This window comes from Corvus hawaiiensis, chromosome 11 (genome assembly GCF_020740725.1).
Source record: "Corvus hawaiiensis isolate bCorHaw1 chromosome 11, bCorHaw1.pri.cur, whole genome shotgun sequence".
NCBI classification, from domain to species: Eukaryota; Metazoa; Chordata; class Aves; order Passeriformes; family Corvidae; genus Corvus; species Corvus hawaiiensis.
In genome coordinates, this window is record NC_063223.1 from 23,104,780 (window position 1) to 23,121,493 (window position 16,714).

The window sequence follows — 16,714 nt, forward strand, 5'->3', positions numbered from 1 at the left end:
TCACATGGAAGTTTGCAGGGCAAATAAGCATTATGCCTTTAAATTAATTGAAGCTTTATCTCCCTTTTCTGACCCAGCTGTTATGAATTCTCCTCCTGTTCTCACTGTACTGCTTGCTCCTTCCTGCAGTGAATCAGCACTTCAGGAAACACTAATTCAAAGAGGAAAGACACCCTAAACTCTGCTTCTGGAGGTCAGAAATCGCTGCTCTCCAGTAGGTTTGACAAATGAGGTGAGGCTCTCGGGCTGCTTGGGGCCAGTTTCGTGGGGTGTGTGTGACCCCTGCTCAGAACTCTGCCCCGGCCCTTCCACGCAGCCCGAGGACCGGCGAGCTGTGCTACAGAACTGAGCACTGCTGGTTTGTCACCCAGACAGAGACAGGAACAGAGGCAGAGCCCTGTCCTTCAGCAGGGAGGGAAGCTGCCCACAGGCACCCCGGCTGTATTTGGGCTGTGGGAGCAGCTGGGATGGGTCGTGTCCCCCGCGCTGCTCCCAGGGGCTGCTCCTCGCGGTGTCCTGGGTGTGCACGGGGGGTTGGCCAAGCACTGCACTACCCAGGCTGGTAAGGGAAGGAACATGGATGTTCTCCACCTGTGACCTTTGAAATCCTCCACATTTGACACCCTCAGTTGTCTCATTTCCAGAAACAGCTGACAGATTATAGAATCAGAATATCCTGAGCTGGAAGGGACCCTCAGGGATCATCCAGTCCAGCTCCTGACCCTGAACAGACACCCCGACAATCCCACCCTGTGCATCCCTGAGAGCATTGTCCAAAGGCTCCTGGAGCTCTGGCAGCCCTGGGGCTGTGCCCATTCCCTGGATAACTGTACCCATTCCCTGGATAACTGTGCCCATTCCCTGGATAACTGTACCCCTGCTGTGTGTTCAGGATGTTCCGAGGCTGCTGCTGGCACCACAGGGAGCAGATGGGCATTGCCTGGGTAAAACAGGACTGTGAGAGGGTGGAAAGTCTTGAACTGAGGTCTTCATAAATCCTGGATTAGGCTTTTCCTGCAGGTTCTCTGTTGGGTCATACTGCACAGTCCCCTCTACGCCCAGTCTTCCCAGTAAACCCAGCAGACCATTCTCAATCACCAAGACGGAATGGATGATTCTAGCAGTGGTTCTCAAGAAGACAACCCAATGTTGATGGATCTGTGCTTTCCTAGAGTGCATCCTGAACCAGCTGCAGCAGGTGTCACCCTGAGGAGGGACCTTTCCAGAGGTGAGCACCAGGTGAGTGGGCACAGCACAGTTTCACATTGCAAGACAAAAGAAGTAGAGGCAACTCACTTCTGAACAGCACAGCAGTGCCTACAGGTGATGGTAAGAAATCAATAAGAATTGATTTATTTTTGGAAGCCTGGTAGGTGCCAGTTTGTCTCCTAAGTGCATAAACATCATCAAAACCTAGCCATGGGCGAGTAAAACAAGACAAGAATTTGTAGCCCAGAGGAAAGCCACCATGAATAGATTGTGTGGAGGCTGATAAGATCCATACTGCTCCAAAATGGAGAGTTCCACCTCACAACAAGGCTGTCTTTGTTGTGGAAGAGTCAGGTTGTGAGAGTCCTGGCGTGCCAAATACCTGTAATGGCCTCCCCTGCCAATTGTCTTTAAATACTGTGATCTTTCACACAGGAGCAAAGCCTGAAAGAAATCTGTCTAGCAAAACCATCATTTATTCATTCTCTACAGGGCAGTGGAGTAAAAAGCCTCTCCTCAGTCCTGTTACTCCTTCTCTCCCCTGAAGATTTCAAACAGAGATTTGTTCGAACAAAGATCGGTAATTTTGCTCTGTGAGGGATGCAGGAAGAAGCGCAGAAATATCTCTAGATCAGAACAGTTCCTGAGCCTGCTGGAGAAATGGCAGATGGCCAGAGATAGCACAAACCACTGCTCTCCCAGATAACAATGTGGAGAGCTGAACCTTCCAGGCACGAGCTTTCAGGACAGCAAATTGTGCACAGAAAGGTGAGAAACACAAGGAGCCTCACGGGGAGGCTGGGGAGGCTCCTGGAGCTGGCCTTCCCACAGTCTGCTCCAGGACCAATGGCCTCCTCTGCCCAAGGTCCACACCCGGGGGATAACTGAGGCAAAAACCGCAACTTTTCTACTTGGCTGTATTTTTGAGCTTTGCACTGGGGAAAAATTTCCAGCCAGTAGGCAGTTCCAGCTATGTTTGCAGTCTGGTGTAGGCTGGTGTGTCATTTCCTGGGAATCTTTTACTGCCAGCACCCATCAAATACAAGCAGACCTCTCAAGGAAGTAGCTTTCCCACAGAGGTGAAACTCCTCTGCTATTTTTTGTTTCGCTAGATCTGTGCTTGTACAGCAGAGCAGGCAGTGGGTGTTGGTGTTTCACCAAGCTTTTCAGGATGTGCCTTCATGCTACCAGAAGCTAAGTAATAAAGATCTCAGATCATTTGCGTAGCAAATATTAATGCTCAGTCCTTGAGTTATTCTCAGAATTTGGGGTTAATTTTGCCAGTGTTGAAGTACAAGTTTTTGCACCAGAGAGCCAGACACAGGCATTTGGGATACTACACAGAGTAAAACCCATAATCTCACCTATAAAACCTCTACAGTAGCATTCAATTAAAGAAGGGTTAGGCTTTTGTTTGGGGTGAAAATGGCTTTTCTTCAATACAATCTGCCTGGCTCCAGCATAACTGGAGATGTCTCAGAGCCTACAGGTAATTACCACAACGAAAGTAGCATCCACAAATTAACTGCTGTTCCCAACTTCCTCCTCCCATCTGGCTCTAAGTCACACTCACATAACGCTGCCATCAGGACCATTGCACAGCAGGTAAAAAGGAGAGCTGGGGAAGCAGAGGATTCACATCCCTGGGAGATGGGATCAGCCAAACTCGCGCAGCGAGAGCTCTGCTGGGCTGTTGTGCCCGGCTCTGTGGGGAGCACACCGACACCCCCTGGCTATTCCAGCTGCTGGAATCGGAGCCACAGCACTGATGGACTGCCCTGGGAACGCCTGGGAATGCCTGCCCCACAGGGATCTGAGGAGCGCAGGTCACACCAGGCTGGGTCTTGTGCCCGCACCAGCTCCACTGGCGATCAGAAACACGGCCAAGGCAGCAAACCCGGGGCGTTCAGTGCCCAGGATCCCAGGAAACCTGTGTGTGCGAGCTGCTGGATTCCTGCCTTCCCCAGAGCTGCTGCTTTCAGTCCCAAAGATGGGATGGGGCGGGAATCCTGCTGTGCTAACCCCAAATCCGTGCCACAGTGTAACCACGGTGCGACAGGGACTCAGCCCGGGGTCTTTGCTGAAGGCTTTTCCTCCTAGCAGCGGTAGCGCTCACACAAAGGCTGGGGTTTGAACAGTGGGGTTGAAAATGATCCCTTTTCAGCTGAGTGAGACGTTCATGTCTGAACCTGACGAGACTCCCGCTCACCCACACAGTAGCAGGCAGCTTTTTACCAGAAGTACCGTTTGACTTCCCAGATAAAATGGTTGGGGGTTTTTTGTTGTTGTTGGTTTTGTTTTTTTTTTTCTTTTTTATAGCTGGAAAGAGTAACATTTAGACAAACGTTTGACGAGCAGATGGTCCAACAACCTGCAGAGGTGCCTACTTGTGTGCTGCGAATGATGCCAGCACGGAAGCCCCACGGTTCTCCCGCACTGCGGGGCACCAAACCCCACCCCAGCCCCGGGATGGGCACGGGGACACGGGACACGGGACACGGGACTCGGGACACGGGACACGGGACTCGGGACTCGGGACACTCACCTTCCGCCCGGCCTCGTTGTTGTGAAGGTTCATGAGCGTCCTGGCGTTCTGCTTGATCTCCCGGGCGTCCACGAAGACCTTGGCGAAGCCGATGCCGTAGCGGATGTCGGCGGAGCAGCCGCCCCATTTCCAGCCCTCCTCCTTGTGGTACTGGCCCTGCTTCTCCTTGTCGCAGCCGCAGTCGCTCAGGTTGCCCTGCGTGCAGGCGGCCGTGATGGCATGAGCCACGCCGGCCGCGATGATGGCGTAGGTGAAGGCGGCCTCGCGGCTCCCTGGAAGGCAAAAGGGGCCATCAGCAGCGGGCAGGAGCCCAGCGGGGCACAGGACACAGGGACGGGGCCACCAGCAGCGGGCAGGAGCCCAGCGGGGCACAGGACACAGGGACGGGCAGCTCCTGCGGGCAAACAGCCCCGGCTGCTCTCAGGAGTGCTGCAAACCTGCAGGCACAAGCAGGTCCCTGCTCTTCTGAGTATTGGTTGTGGTGGGTGCTCGTCTCTAAAGCAAGAGCTCTCCACGAGGCAGGAGGAGATCGAGTGTTGTTCAGGCAGCTCCATCTCTGTATTATTAGATGGTGTTAGAAGCAGGCAAACTAAGCTTCTTGTAGCAAAAGGGGGGCAAATGCTCGAGCTCAAAAATAAAGAAAGGAAAACAAAATAGGTGGGCTTGGGGGTCAATTTGTTAAAATGCCCACACACTCAACTTTTTTAAAATTCGGGTCAGAAATAGGATTTTATTTAGAAATTTAATTCTACACTAAAAGGTATTTTTACAGGACAACCGCTTCCCATTGGACTCTTGTTCTGAAAACATTTTAACTGAACTGGGATGTTTCTTTCACACTGTAGGTGTCAAAAAGTTTTCAACACTGACATCCATGCTGACTCAATGAAATAAGTCTTGGGTTTAATTTCAAAATTTCTCATAAAATGAAGAAAAAATCCTGACCTGTTGTAGGCACCGTGACCAGAGCATGGTGAAGTAACAGCCTCACCAGAGGGCTGTGAGACAGAGGTTAGGCCAATAATACTTTGTGCAATAAGGCCATAATGACAGGCTTCTGTCTCTGGAGGGAGGGGCTTCTCACTGTAAATCTAAGATTTAATTTCTCTTTTTGAAGTTTTGTTGCATTCTGGTGCGTGGATTTCCCACACGTGGACCCTACAGGATCTGTGAGACTTTTGGAACCAGTTCAGCTGAGAGAGGGACCTTCACAGCCTGAGGAGCTTTGCAGAGGTTGCCCGTGTATGTCAAACAGCCCTTTAAAAATTTTTGGATCTCCCAAACCAAGAACTTGCCCCTACTGTTATTTCTGCAATGACCAAATGCACCCTTGCCTCAGTAGGATCAGAATCAGGCTCTTAATCAGGGGAGTGCAGATGGGAAGATCTGCTTCCCTTCTCCAACTGCCCACCAGTGGAGTCCTGGCAGACCTCAGCTGCTGGCAAGTGCTTGTTACCCATGAAACAAGCCCATTTCTGCTGTTTATTGCATTTCACAAAAAAATAATCACTTGGGAAAGAAACCTTACAAGCACTTCAGCCTTGGTTACATCCCTTTCGTGTAATACGATCTGGATTTCTCTACTTGTCGCTTTCAATGATAAATGTTCACTTCCTTATGTCGAGGAAGTAAAATGGAAAACAAGATGACATTATCACAATCTGTTAATAGTAAACTTCATGCCCTCTATCAGCATAGGCAATATTCCCCAATGCTGCTACATGCTGCATTTATTAAGGAACTTATAGTCTATTATCAGACTTCCTCACAGGATTCCTTGTTTCTCCTTACTCAAAAAAAAAAAGAAAAATCATAAAATGCTGAATCCTTTTGGCTGTGGAAGTTGCAGATGAAGCTTTCTAGAACTCTTGGCTTTTTATGAAAATCCGAATGTGGAGGAGAAATCCCGGGCTTCAGGTGTGTTTGGAGTTGAGCTCCTCCTCCAGTTTACACCCATCAATACCCTCAATCTTTTAAGCACAACGCTACAAAAAAGGCACTGATAAACAGTGTACAATTAGAAATCCCACTTCATCTCTCAGAGGGGACCAATGCATCACACCAGGTTTCTGTTCCACGAAGCAGCAAATGGGACATTGTCACAAAAATATTTTTGAGTTGAATTTATGTGTGGTTCTTGTTTCCCTTCGATTTTGATTGGATTATTTTTGTTCCAGCACAAGTCATTTTCAAGATCTAGAATAAAAACCGCTGGGAGATCACTTTGATCTGACACACTCAGCATTGTAAAGGCTGAGCAGCTCTTTTGCTTTTTAGAGGGGAGAAAAACTCAATGTAGAAAATATAAAATTAGTTTGTACAAGCAGAGTCAGAAGCCAGAGTCAAGCTTGATCATAAATTACATTACCTAAATTGTTTTATAAGTTTGTCTTATTCGGGGGAAAACCTTAGCAGCTTTTAAAAACTCAAATTTAGGAGATTACAAGGTAAACAAAGCAAGTGCCTGGAAGAATTGACCCAGGTAGGAAGTGCCTTGGCCCTTGTGCAGTGGTGATAAAGTGATGTGGGTTTGTCATGTCTGCATCAAACTGTTCCTGTTTGCCATAAATGATTCACTTTTTTAGGTCTCGTTACCCTGGTGTGGCTCACAGAAATGTCAGCAAGGGAGGGAAGCTCAGGCCAGTCTGAGTCTCTTCTGTGACAGTGCTCGAGGTCCCAGGGGTTTGTGACCAAACAGGATAACCTGAGCACAGGGTGTTCCTGCCACTTTTCAGTAGAAATTCCACTCCTCTACTTCGGATTTCAGCAGAGAGTTGAAATTCCTGGAGGATCTCGGGGGAAACACGGCTTTACCAAGGTATGGCCAGGCAGCTGCTCCTACAGAAGTTAGACAAAGGTGGAGAGTCACCTGCCATAGCACCATGGCATCCCAAGTGGTTTGGGCTGGAAGGGAGCTTAAAGCTCCTCTCACTCCACCCCTGCCACAGGCAGGGACATTTCCACCACTCCAGGGCACTCCAAGCCCCGTGCAGCCTGCCCTGGACATGGATTGCAAGCCATCTTTTCAGCTCCCAGATCACACATTCTTCTCCTTATCTCAAACAAACTGTGGTAAACACTCCAGAGCTCAACTCCAAGCACTGGGAACTCCAGAGAAGGATCTGGCAGTGGTCAGAGGTTGCTGTGGCCATTCACAAGGCCGGTGACCGGCCGGGTTCCAGCCACGGCGGCGGTTCCAGAGCAGCGCTGCAGCACCACGGGGGATGTTGGGGGTCAGTGCAGCTGTGCTGGGGCTGAAGGGCAGGGGAGGCACCCCCTGAGCCTGGAGGGCAGGGGAGGAACCCCCTGAGCCTGGCCAGTGCCGCCCCCAGCACTGGGTCTGGCAGCCGGGCGTGGGCACTGACATCTGCCTGGCTCAGCCCCTCACCCGGGGCTGTCCCCAGCCCCAGCAAGTGCCTCAGTGCTGTGTGACCATGGGGGCTTCTCTTCAAGCGCTGGACAGAAATATCTGCCTGCTTTTCCCGTGTTTTTCTGGCCTTCAGTGAGGTACGCAGCACATTGCAGCTCCGTTTGCTCTGATGGCAGAGAGCTTGGCACTGATGGCTTCCAAAATTTCTTCAGCTCCATCTGCTGATGCAAATCCTTCTCCAAAGCTCTGGAGTCCTGTCTGCAGACCCTGCACATCTGCCCAGGCTGTCTGTCCCTTTGTCTCTGAGCCCTGCACAGTCAACCACGGGCTGCCAGATGTCCCAAGGGGAAGCACTGAGAGGACCACAGGTGGGTGCAAATGCAGACATGACCAGGCCAGCTGCTCTCCTAACACTGAGCACAGTTATACACAACCCATGCCCACCTTGCAGCCTTAAATCTGCAAACACTCACGTGCACGCCTCTGATTTTGGATATGAATGTTTGCTTCACTGGGTTTGGGCTGATCAGCCTATCAGCTGCACAGACTGGTCTGCATTCTGGTCTTAATTTTGCCAACTTCATTTGGTTTTAAGTTTAATCTTTAAATTTGAAAACTTTGTAAAAACTTCATTCACACGGGTTAGAAATGGGAACTTAGATTTTAAAAGAAGTGCAATACCTTGATGTTGCTCGGGAAACAAAGTCTAAGCCTGCAAAATACAGCATGGATTTACTTGCAGGAAGTCAGTAGGTGCTCAGCAGTTTGGGATCTAAGGGTGTTTCTAAACAGCCTGTCCCTCCCTATCAGTCTCCCTCATAAATTGACTAAGCTGTGAAATAAAAAAAAGACGAATCTTTGTTTATCTCACTGGAAAACATGGGTTGTATTTTCTGCTATTTAAAGCCAAAGGGTCAGAGAGGGAGTTATCTGCAGTGACATGAGCTGAAATATGATTGGGAAAATATAAAGATGGAAAACACAGCACACCTTGCCAATTATGTGCCACAGCAAACATTACTCCTCATGTCTCTATAGAGGCCATAACTCACAGCCTGGAAAAACGCAGACCAGAACCCATCCCCTGCCTGCTTTGGGCTTTCCCTCCTCCTCCTTTGGTAGACCATGTATGGTCCAGCAGGTTTTTTTATTTTCATCTTTCTTTAACCTAGCATGAGTGATTAATAAGAATGGTAGCTTAAAAAAAAAATCTTTGAATTACCCTCTTCCTAATTTTTTCTTCCCCTTCTGTTCAAAATTGGGGAGGTTGGTGCCTTAAAACATTGTATTCAGTTGAAATTAAAAGGATGGTTCCCTATAAATCAACAGTGTGGCTTTACAAAGGTTAGTACCAATAAATAAAATACAGACTGGCTTTAAGAGGCATTCAAGACTCTGGGGGGTTTAGTCCCTGCCCACTTTCATGAGCTGAAGTTCCTTTCATCAACACATGAAACTCTTGCAGAGGAAACACTCCAGCTAAAGTGATTATTTTTGAAAATACCCTCTTTACATTTATAAAGTTACTACTCAAGGCATGTGCATTACAAGAATCAGAGCCTTTATTTTGGAGTTCAAATAAGTCTCCCCTTTCCAGAGGGCTCTGAGCCCCCCACGCCCCAGCCCTGCGCTGCCCCTGCCGTGGAGATCTCCCACCTTCCCAGCCAGATGCAATCTCTCTGTTTCTCTGGAACAAGTACTCACAAGACACATCTGAAGGCAGGTATGAAAACCCTGTGATGGGAATTCCAACTGCAGTGACCTTGGGGCAATGTTTTATCTTGCAGTGACAGTCCCTGCTGAGAAAGATTGACTTTTTGGCATAAAGCAGTTCAGGATGATCAGGCCATATTTCAGCCTGGCCTCACTTCTGCCTGCAAATAACTGTTCTCCTGCAAGACACTGACAGCAAAAACTGTCTCTAAGGGCTGGAAACCTAGCATAGAAATTCAGACTCTGACCTTACTTGACTAAATAGCCAGACTCCTGTTAATGACATTTTTTTTCTGTGCATCTTGGAGGATTCATAACAGAAGTGGTTCAGAAAACAGAGTATTTATCAATCATTCCTCTAAATATTGACCAAAGCAAATAGTGCAGCAGCACTCAGAACCTAGCTTCCCACAGACCTGTGCAGGTAATCTTCCATGCAATACAAAAACAACAAGGATTTTCCTGCCCAGAGCTCCAGGAGTGTTTGGACACCACTCCCAGGGATGCACAAGGTGGGATTGTTGGGGTGTCTCTGCAGGGCAGGGGTTGGACTGGATGATCCCGGAGGGTCCCTTCCAGCTCAGGAGATTCTGTGAGTCTGTGATTCCACCAGTGGTTGTTCACTTGGTCTGTTATTCTGGAATTCAAACACTCAGATTTTAAAACCTGACACAAGAGACTGCAGCAGTGTTTAAAATCAAAATGCTCCCTGAAATGATGGAAGACTGAATCTGTTCTTCAACACACCTGAACTGGGATGTTTTCCAAAGTGCTTGTTTATAACACAGTGACAATATGAAGATTTTCTCATAACTTTCCTGTTAATTTTTCTGTTAAATCTACCCCACCAGAGAGGAAATTTTCCTAGATCTTCTTCTCTTTTCCATACCAGCAGGAGAGCTATTCCTGACAGCTACTGAAGAAGTTAGTGAAGGTTTGGCTTGTAGGGCATTTGCCATTTGTTTCAATAGGCAGGAGTGGGAATGTCCCTCTTCCCTTACGTTGTTTGAAGCTATAGAAGAAAAGTTGATTTTAATATCTGGAAAAGAAATCACTGCAGAATTCAGTCCAGTGTGGAGCCAATAGTGCAGTGAAGAAAGGAAAGCCAACAGACCCTCCTGGTTTAATTGTGCATCAGGGCACACCTGGGGTGATCCCTGGGCCAAAGGCATCGGGCACAGTGTACAGAGGTGCTGAGCCAGCCTGCTGTGCTCACCAGCTTTGGGACCAGCTGGTCCGTGGGGATTCTTGTTTTGATTTCAGCTTTCCTTATTCCCAAGAGTAATGTCAGGTGGGTGGAGGTACCAGTGTGATTATACTGAAGCATTTTCCAGGGTAGAAAAGAGCAAAGAATTGCTGCATTTTAGTAAGGCCAGGATGAAGCCCAGGCTGAAACCAGTTTTGCTGTAATGTTCTTTGCAGAGCACCACTCACACCTCGGGACTCCCTCCATCCTCCCCCACGCAGGGTCCTTGCAGCCTCTGCAGGGCTCCTGTGCCTCTCTTCTCCCAGATCTGTCCTGAGGAGAGTCTCCACGCTGCTGTGTCCGTCTGCAGGAGTGCAGCCAAAGCGTTTGTAACATTTCCCTGTCTCCTTTAGCAGCGACAGTGCTGCTCACTTGGGGCAAAAGGAGATGGGGTTTTATTCCCCCCTACGATGCCCATGTGGTGCTGTCCTCTGGATCCCATGAAATGTAGGCACGTCCCAGGACAGTCCTTTGAGATAACAGCAGTCACTGCTGACCACCTGCTCAGGGCGGCACCCTGCACAAGGGGCCACTGAGGCACCTGATGAAAAGCCTTTGCCACAGCTCCTGCTCTTCCTGCGATCCAGCAGAGCCCAAATCTGATTTTCAGACCCTATCAAAGGCATCTCTGGCTGCTCAGATCCTTAGGCTTGAACCACATTTCACCTGAAGACAGACAGGCAGGAGGCTTTTGGCCTATCCTGCTTTAAAAACTTTGGTTTTGACTGTGGCCGTCCTCAGGAACAGAACTGCTGACCACCATAGCAAATATATTTGTTTTTAAATGTGTCCATAATTGCAGTGTTGCATCATCTCCATGGTTATTTTAAAAATTCTCTCTGCGACTTTACATTATTAATAAGGTGTCTGTGGAATTGTCTAGAAAAAACATCCTTGTGTCTATCTGGACTGCGCCTCCACCGCTCCCTGCCCTGACCGGAGCAATCCGATGGCACTTTGTGATTTCTCTTCGTGCTCTCGGCACTGCTGTCACCAGCTGGCACGGTGAGACATCCACAGGGTGACAGGAGGGGAGGATCTCTCTTTGGAAGGACAAGCCAGGTAAAATGACCCAGGAAATGGAAAGTGTGTGCTGGGCACTGGCTGCAGTTCGCTGTGACCAGTGGGAAACTCAAGCCTGTGACCACAAATATGCTCTAGGATGAATTGAAACGGTTGCTTACTGTAGCTCTGCAAATAAACTCTACACGTAAACGACCACTTCACTGAAGATGGATTATATGGGGATTCTAAAAAATACTCACACGCTACAGGTTACAACAGGGAAATACTGTTTGATGCTTGCCTTCTAGAGGATTCCAAGTGTTTCAATAAGGTTAATATCCCTGCTGCCATTTTAAAGACAAGAAAAGAGAAACACGGAAAAGAGGGCCATGATCCCTCAGCCACACAACAGCAGGGCTGGGAGGAGAATCACCCTGAGCGGCAACAAGAGAATTTAAATAATTACAGTATATTTGCATAACAGTCATAAAATAGATTACCCAGCAAGGGTAAAAGGCAAGAAACTGGATTTGAAGAGATTTGGCCATCAGAGCTGTGGGTTGGGAAATAGATCACAAGAATTTCTGGTATCTAAGGGAACTTACTGGCATGGACTGACACACACAAACCCTATTTTCATCAGAGTTACTCAGGCACATCCTCCCAGATTGCTGTGAGCCTCTGCTGGCTGCACACGCCCGGCAGGGCTGTGGCCAGGACAGCCACATCACTGGCCAGGACAGCCACATCACTGTCACTCTGAAGTCATCTCCTAATCACAGAGCAGCCCATCGGTGCCACTCCAGAGGCAGAGCGAAGCCTCGCTGGAGACAGAGGGATGAGCTCATGTGTGGCTCACTGACTTTATTGCAAGTGGCAAGACAAAGGTGCCCTCGCACTACCCAGTAATAACTTCAGGATACAATCACCTGAAGGATGCAATCAGTTGTTAAATGCCAGGAAAGGGACTGGAGTACTGGGGCTGCTGGAATAGTATTTTGTAACACACCATGTCAAAGTCTAATTAAAAAAGCAACAAAGGTGCATTACCTTCACTTAATGGTAACCTGGATTGTTCTGGCGCTCTGTCCCTTGAAAGGCTTCCTATAGGGGCATATGGTCCTTCATGTCACACAGCTCTCTCTTTCCTATCTAGGGTAAGGCCCTCAGGCCTGATCTCCCGTTTGTGGGCACCAGATTTGACTTATGGCTTTATGGCACATAGGCTGTACCCTTTCTAACCAAAGCAAATATTATTTCTCTGGATGGTAACCTGGAGCACACCCTCACAGAGATCCTTGGGAAAGAGCAAGAGATGTCTTTTCCTTATAGCCATAGAAAGATGAGCTGAGTCAGACATTCAGGGTTTCTGTAGCTGCTGATAGGGAAGAGGCAGAAGAACAAGGAGACCACCTGAGCAGGAACAGTTACATTAAAATATCTCGTGCTGTTTGAGAGCCTGAGTAGTTTTATCCCTGAGACCGCAGGAATGTCTGTACAAAAGAAAAATTCACCATTGGATTTCAACCCTCTGTGATTTTTATCAGAGTTTACTTTAAAATTTACATATATAGCCTGTTTAAATTTGAAGGTTTTGTTATTCTTTAAATGAGTTTTATGGGGTTTTGTAATTTGGATGCCATTCAACTCTTGACTGTGCCCTGAAACCAACGAAGAATTTGCCCTATCCATCTTAGCCTCGTAATGGATAGATAGAACATATTAAGAGTTATCACCTCAAAGACAGATCAAAGTCTACTTCCTTTGATATCGACTTTCTTTAAAAGGACCTAAATATAACCCTGTAGCTAAATAATTCAATTTTCGGAGGGAGGGAAGGAACTGAGAGCATGTTTACGCAACAGACCACAACAACTCCGCAATTTTCTAATTTCTGGGAGAAGAAAAAAATCCTTCTCACATTTTCTGTTTAAGGAAATGTTACTCTCAGACTAAATGAGCCCAAAACTGTCAGCCATCCAAATGGACTCTTCACCGACATAAGTGGCAAGCGCTTGCATCGCTGACAGGAAGAGCTCAGCCCAAGGAACAGGAACAATGAGCTAATCTGAATAAATGCTCCATTTTCAGATGTCTCACAGTGTTGTGCAGGGGGTTTTTTACCTTCTTTACTTGAACCCCTCTGATTATCAAAGGTGTTGACATGCTCTCCTTCTGTTCTTTCCTTAAATATCTAAGTTTTGGAAAACACGTATCAGTGTGCACTGATGGGCTAAAATACACGCTGAGTGTTCTCAGGAGTTCTGGAGCGGAGTGGCAAGGCTGCACCTCCGCGTTTTCACGGGAATGCCAGGAATGAGGTCCTGGGGCCATATCCTGCCATGGCACTGAGCAGTGCCTGGGGCCAGCCCATCCACAGGGTTCCCCCACAGCTGCTCAGGGCTCTTCCAGCTCCTGTTCTCTGTGCTGCCTGCTGTCCCCAAGAAACATCCCTGTTTTCTACCATGCTAAGCATTGCTTGATGAGGTTTCTGGTTTTTTGCAACTTCATTTTACGTGGGGAAGAGACTGGAAATCACAGATCCCAGCTTCCACTTCTGGAATGTGGTGCTGTGAGTGATTAGCTTTCTATGGTGGCTCTAAAAAAGACCAGCCTGTATTGGGAAAACTCATTCCTTGGTCTCTGCATTTTAAGTGCTGTGGAATCAAAAGAACAGCGAGTAAACTTCACTACTGCGTATTGCAGAATTGGGAGTATGAGAGTTTTAACTTCAGCCCCATTTCTTCAGGTATTTACATTTGCTATTCTTAATGCTGCAATGAGTGAAAACATGGAAAATGGCAGTGGGATCTTCTGTCAGTTGATTGGAACAGCATTTGTAAATGCCCTGACATCTCACAGCAGAACACACCCACTCTCTCTCGTGGCAGAGAGGGCACTGGATACAGCTGCTGTAGGAGAACAATTTTGCGTGGTGGGAATCTCTCACAGCGAGACCAATTGCTGTGCCTGAGTCCCATCAGGTACAAACATCAGGCCAGTATCCCTGTGGAGATGCCTGCACCCCACAAGTGCAATTCCAGCTCTGCTCAGCGTTCTGGCTCTGACTGCTGCCTTCAACAAGAGCCAAACCCCTTTTTTCATCCCTGAGTACATGGATAAGGCTGCTGTCCTGTGCACACAAACGGGAAGCGCTTTGGAGAGGATTTCTGAGAGCAGGGCAGTGAAATACTGCGGTGGAGCTGACACACATGGAAGGGAGCACAGGCAGGTGCCCTGCCAGGAGGGAGCAGGTTGGCAGCGACAGCAGCAGTGTCCAGGTGCGCACACTCACAGCGACCGTCCTGCCCTGGCTGGAACGAGCCGGGAGCTGCTCCTCCGCAGCCCGGCAGCCGTGCCCGTGCCACCCCCGTGTGCCCCCGCGGGTGCCCTGCGGGCGGAGCCGGGCAGCAGAGCCCGGAGCCACGTACCCACTTTGAGCTCCTTGCCGAAGACCGTCCTCTCGCCCAGGGCCGAGCAGTTCCAGCGCCCGTTGCGGAACTGGAACTGGCACTCGTTGATGCCCATCTGGGACCCTTCCCCGATGACAATGATCGCGTCGGGCCTGCTCTGGCAGATCGCCCGCTGCCGGGGGGCGAGCCCCGGGATCTTGTTACAGATGATGCTGGCTCCCAGGGCCACCACAGAGGAGAAACCCCTGCAACGACAAGACACCGGCGGTGGCTGAGGGAGGCTCGTCTGGGAGGCAGAGCGGCACCCGCTGCCCTCCCGTGCTGCGGGGCCCGGCGCTGGCAGGTGCCCCCGGAAAACAGCCGCCTTTCCCCCTGTCGCTTCCCTCTCCCTCTCCCTCTCTCCAAGCCGAGGCAGAGATAAGCAGCGCGTGGGCTCCTGCCAAAACAGGACCAAACTTCCTCCTTCGTGAATTAAAGCGCGTGCGGCGGCGTTGCCTGCCCGGGCCACGCACAGGCAGCGGGCTGGGAGGGTTTTCCCAAACTTGTCGAACAGTTAGAGGAGAGAGGGAGAGAGGGAGGGAAGGAAGGGAGACAACCCACGCTCCCTGCCCCGGGGCCGCGCCGCCTCCTCCCGCACCCAGCGCACCTGGCCGGGGATGCTGCGGGACCGGAGCTCCGCCGCCCTCCCTGCGCCCCTCTCGGGGCGGGCCGCGTTGTCTCCCCGGGCGGCAGCCGCCGAGGGATGTCCCCGCGGGAGGCGCGGGCAGGTACCCGGCAGAGAGCCGGGGCACCCCGCCCCGGGCCCGCCGGCCGCGCTGGGGAACGACCGGCTGCCCGGGGATGCCCCCGGGTGTCCCTTCCCGGCCGGGACCGCCGCCCAGCCCCTCGCAGCCCCGCACATCGCCGGGGCCTCCAACTCGCCCCGCTGGAGGGTCGCTCCGAGGTGCGGGAGCTTTACCTGTCTTTTGAGAAATAATCGTGATCTCCACCATCATCGCTTCTTTTTCTCTCTCTTTTTTTTTTCCTTTTTTTTTTTTTTTTTTTTTTTTGAGACTTCCCGAGTTAAATAGTAACAGGTCTGGGCAGGTTGGGCTGAGCGCGAGAGAGAGCGCGATTGTTATAAAAGAAAGGGAAAAAAAGTTACTTACCCGATCTTGATATACACAATCCCCAGGCTCAGGAAGATGTGGAAGATCCAGCGCCTTGTTTTCCTGTTCATATTCCTTGCTTGCCGTGGCTCAGACCAACACGCGAAACGATGCCCGGCGCGCTCGGGGCTGGGGCCGGTCCGTCCCTGGCGGCGCCGCCGCGGTCACGGCCGCCCGGCCGAGCGGGGCAGCCCCCGCCGCGCCCCGCAGCGCCCGCGGCTCCGCACCGAGCCCCAGCCGCCTCTCACCATGGCCCCGCCGGGGCTGCGCTCCGCCCGCGCTGCCGGCCCCGCTCCGGCTGCGGGCGCTGTCCGGGCAGCGCGGGGCTGCGGGCGCTGGATGGGCTGAGGGGTCCTGCGAGCGCCGGCCGCGTCCCCACCTTCAGTGTGAATTGTCTCTCACTCTTCTTCACACCCCCCCCCCCCCCCCTCTTTTTTTTCTTTCTCTCTTTCTCTCTTTTTTCAGCTACTTGGGCGTGCTCTCCAAAGGAGGGAGTTGTCCAGCGGGGGGGGAAGCAAGGAGCAAGGCGGGGAGGTGGGCAGGAGGGGAACCAGGCACGGCAGACGCATCACCTGCCTGCAGGCAGGCTCAGCGCGATCCTCCTCCTGCGGGCACGGCCCGGGGGAACGCGGCGGGGGCTCCGGGGGGTGTCACCGGGGGACGCCCCCGGGGCTGGCCCCGGCCCGCCGGGCGGCATTGGAGCCGCCGCGCCCGGCTCGGCTCGGCCCGCACCCCGCGCTGCTCCGCGCCGGCAGCGGGGCCGCAGCTTTGACTCCGCGCTCGCCGCCCGCTCGCCGGGGCCGCCGAGCACCTGGGGCCGGTTTTATGCGTTTGTCCCGACGCTCCTCCCCCCGGTCGGCCTCTCGCGTGTCGCGGGCTGTCCCGCAGCCGCCCGGTCCCCGCGCCGAGGTGAGCTCCGGGCGGCCGCAGCATCCCCGGAGCACCGCCCCGTCCGCACCGGGGGGCGAGGCGGCACCGGCAGGTGCGGGGGGAGGCAAGAGGGAGCCCCGTGTGCCCGCTGTGGCCTCCCCGCCGGTTTTGTGACCGATCCTTCCAGTGACAGGG

At 51.2% G+C, this 16,714-nt stretch overlaps 1 protein-coding gene across 1 annotated transcript in view; it reads right to left on the reverse strand.

Annotated features, from left to right (window-relative positions):
- The window catches only part of WNT7A (Wnt family member 7A), a 35,363-nt gene extending 19,531 nt beyond the window's left edge, over positions 1-15,832 (reverse strand). Inside the window, exons 1-3 of the mRNA XM_048316012.1 lie at positions 15,650-15,832; positions 14,520-14,746; positions 3,755-4,026 (exon numbers count right to left, since the gene is read on the reverse strand). Coding sequence (XP_048171969.1) covers positions 3,755-4,026; positions 14,520-14,746; positions 15,650-15,720 — 570 coding nt within the window. The 5' untranslated portion in view covers positions 15,721-15,832. The remainder of the gene's footprint in view (positions 1-3,754; positions 4,027-14,519; positions 14,747-15,649) is intronic.
- Between the last annotated feature and the right edge of the window lie 882 nt (positions 15,833-16,714).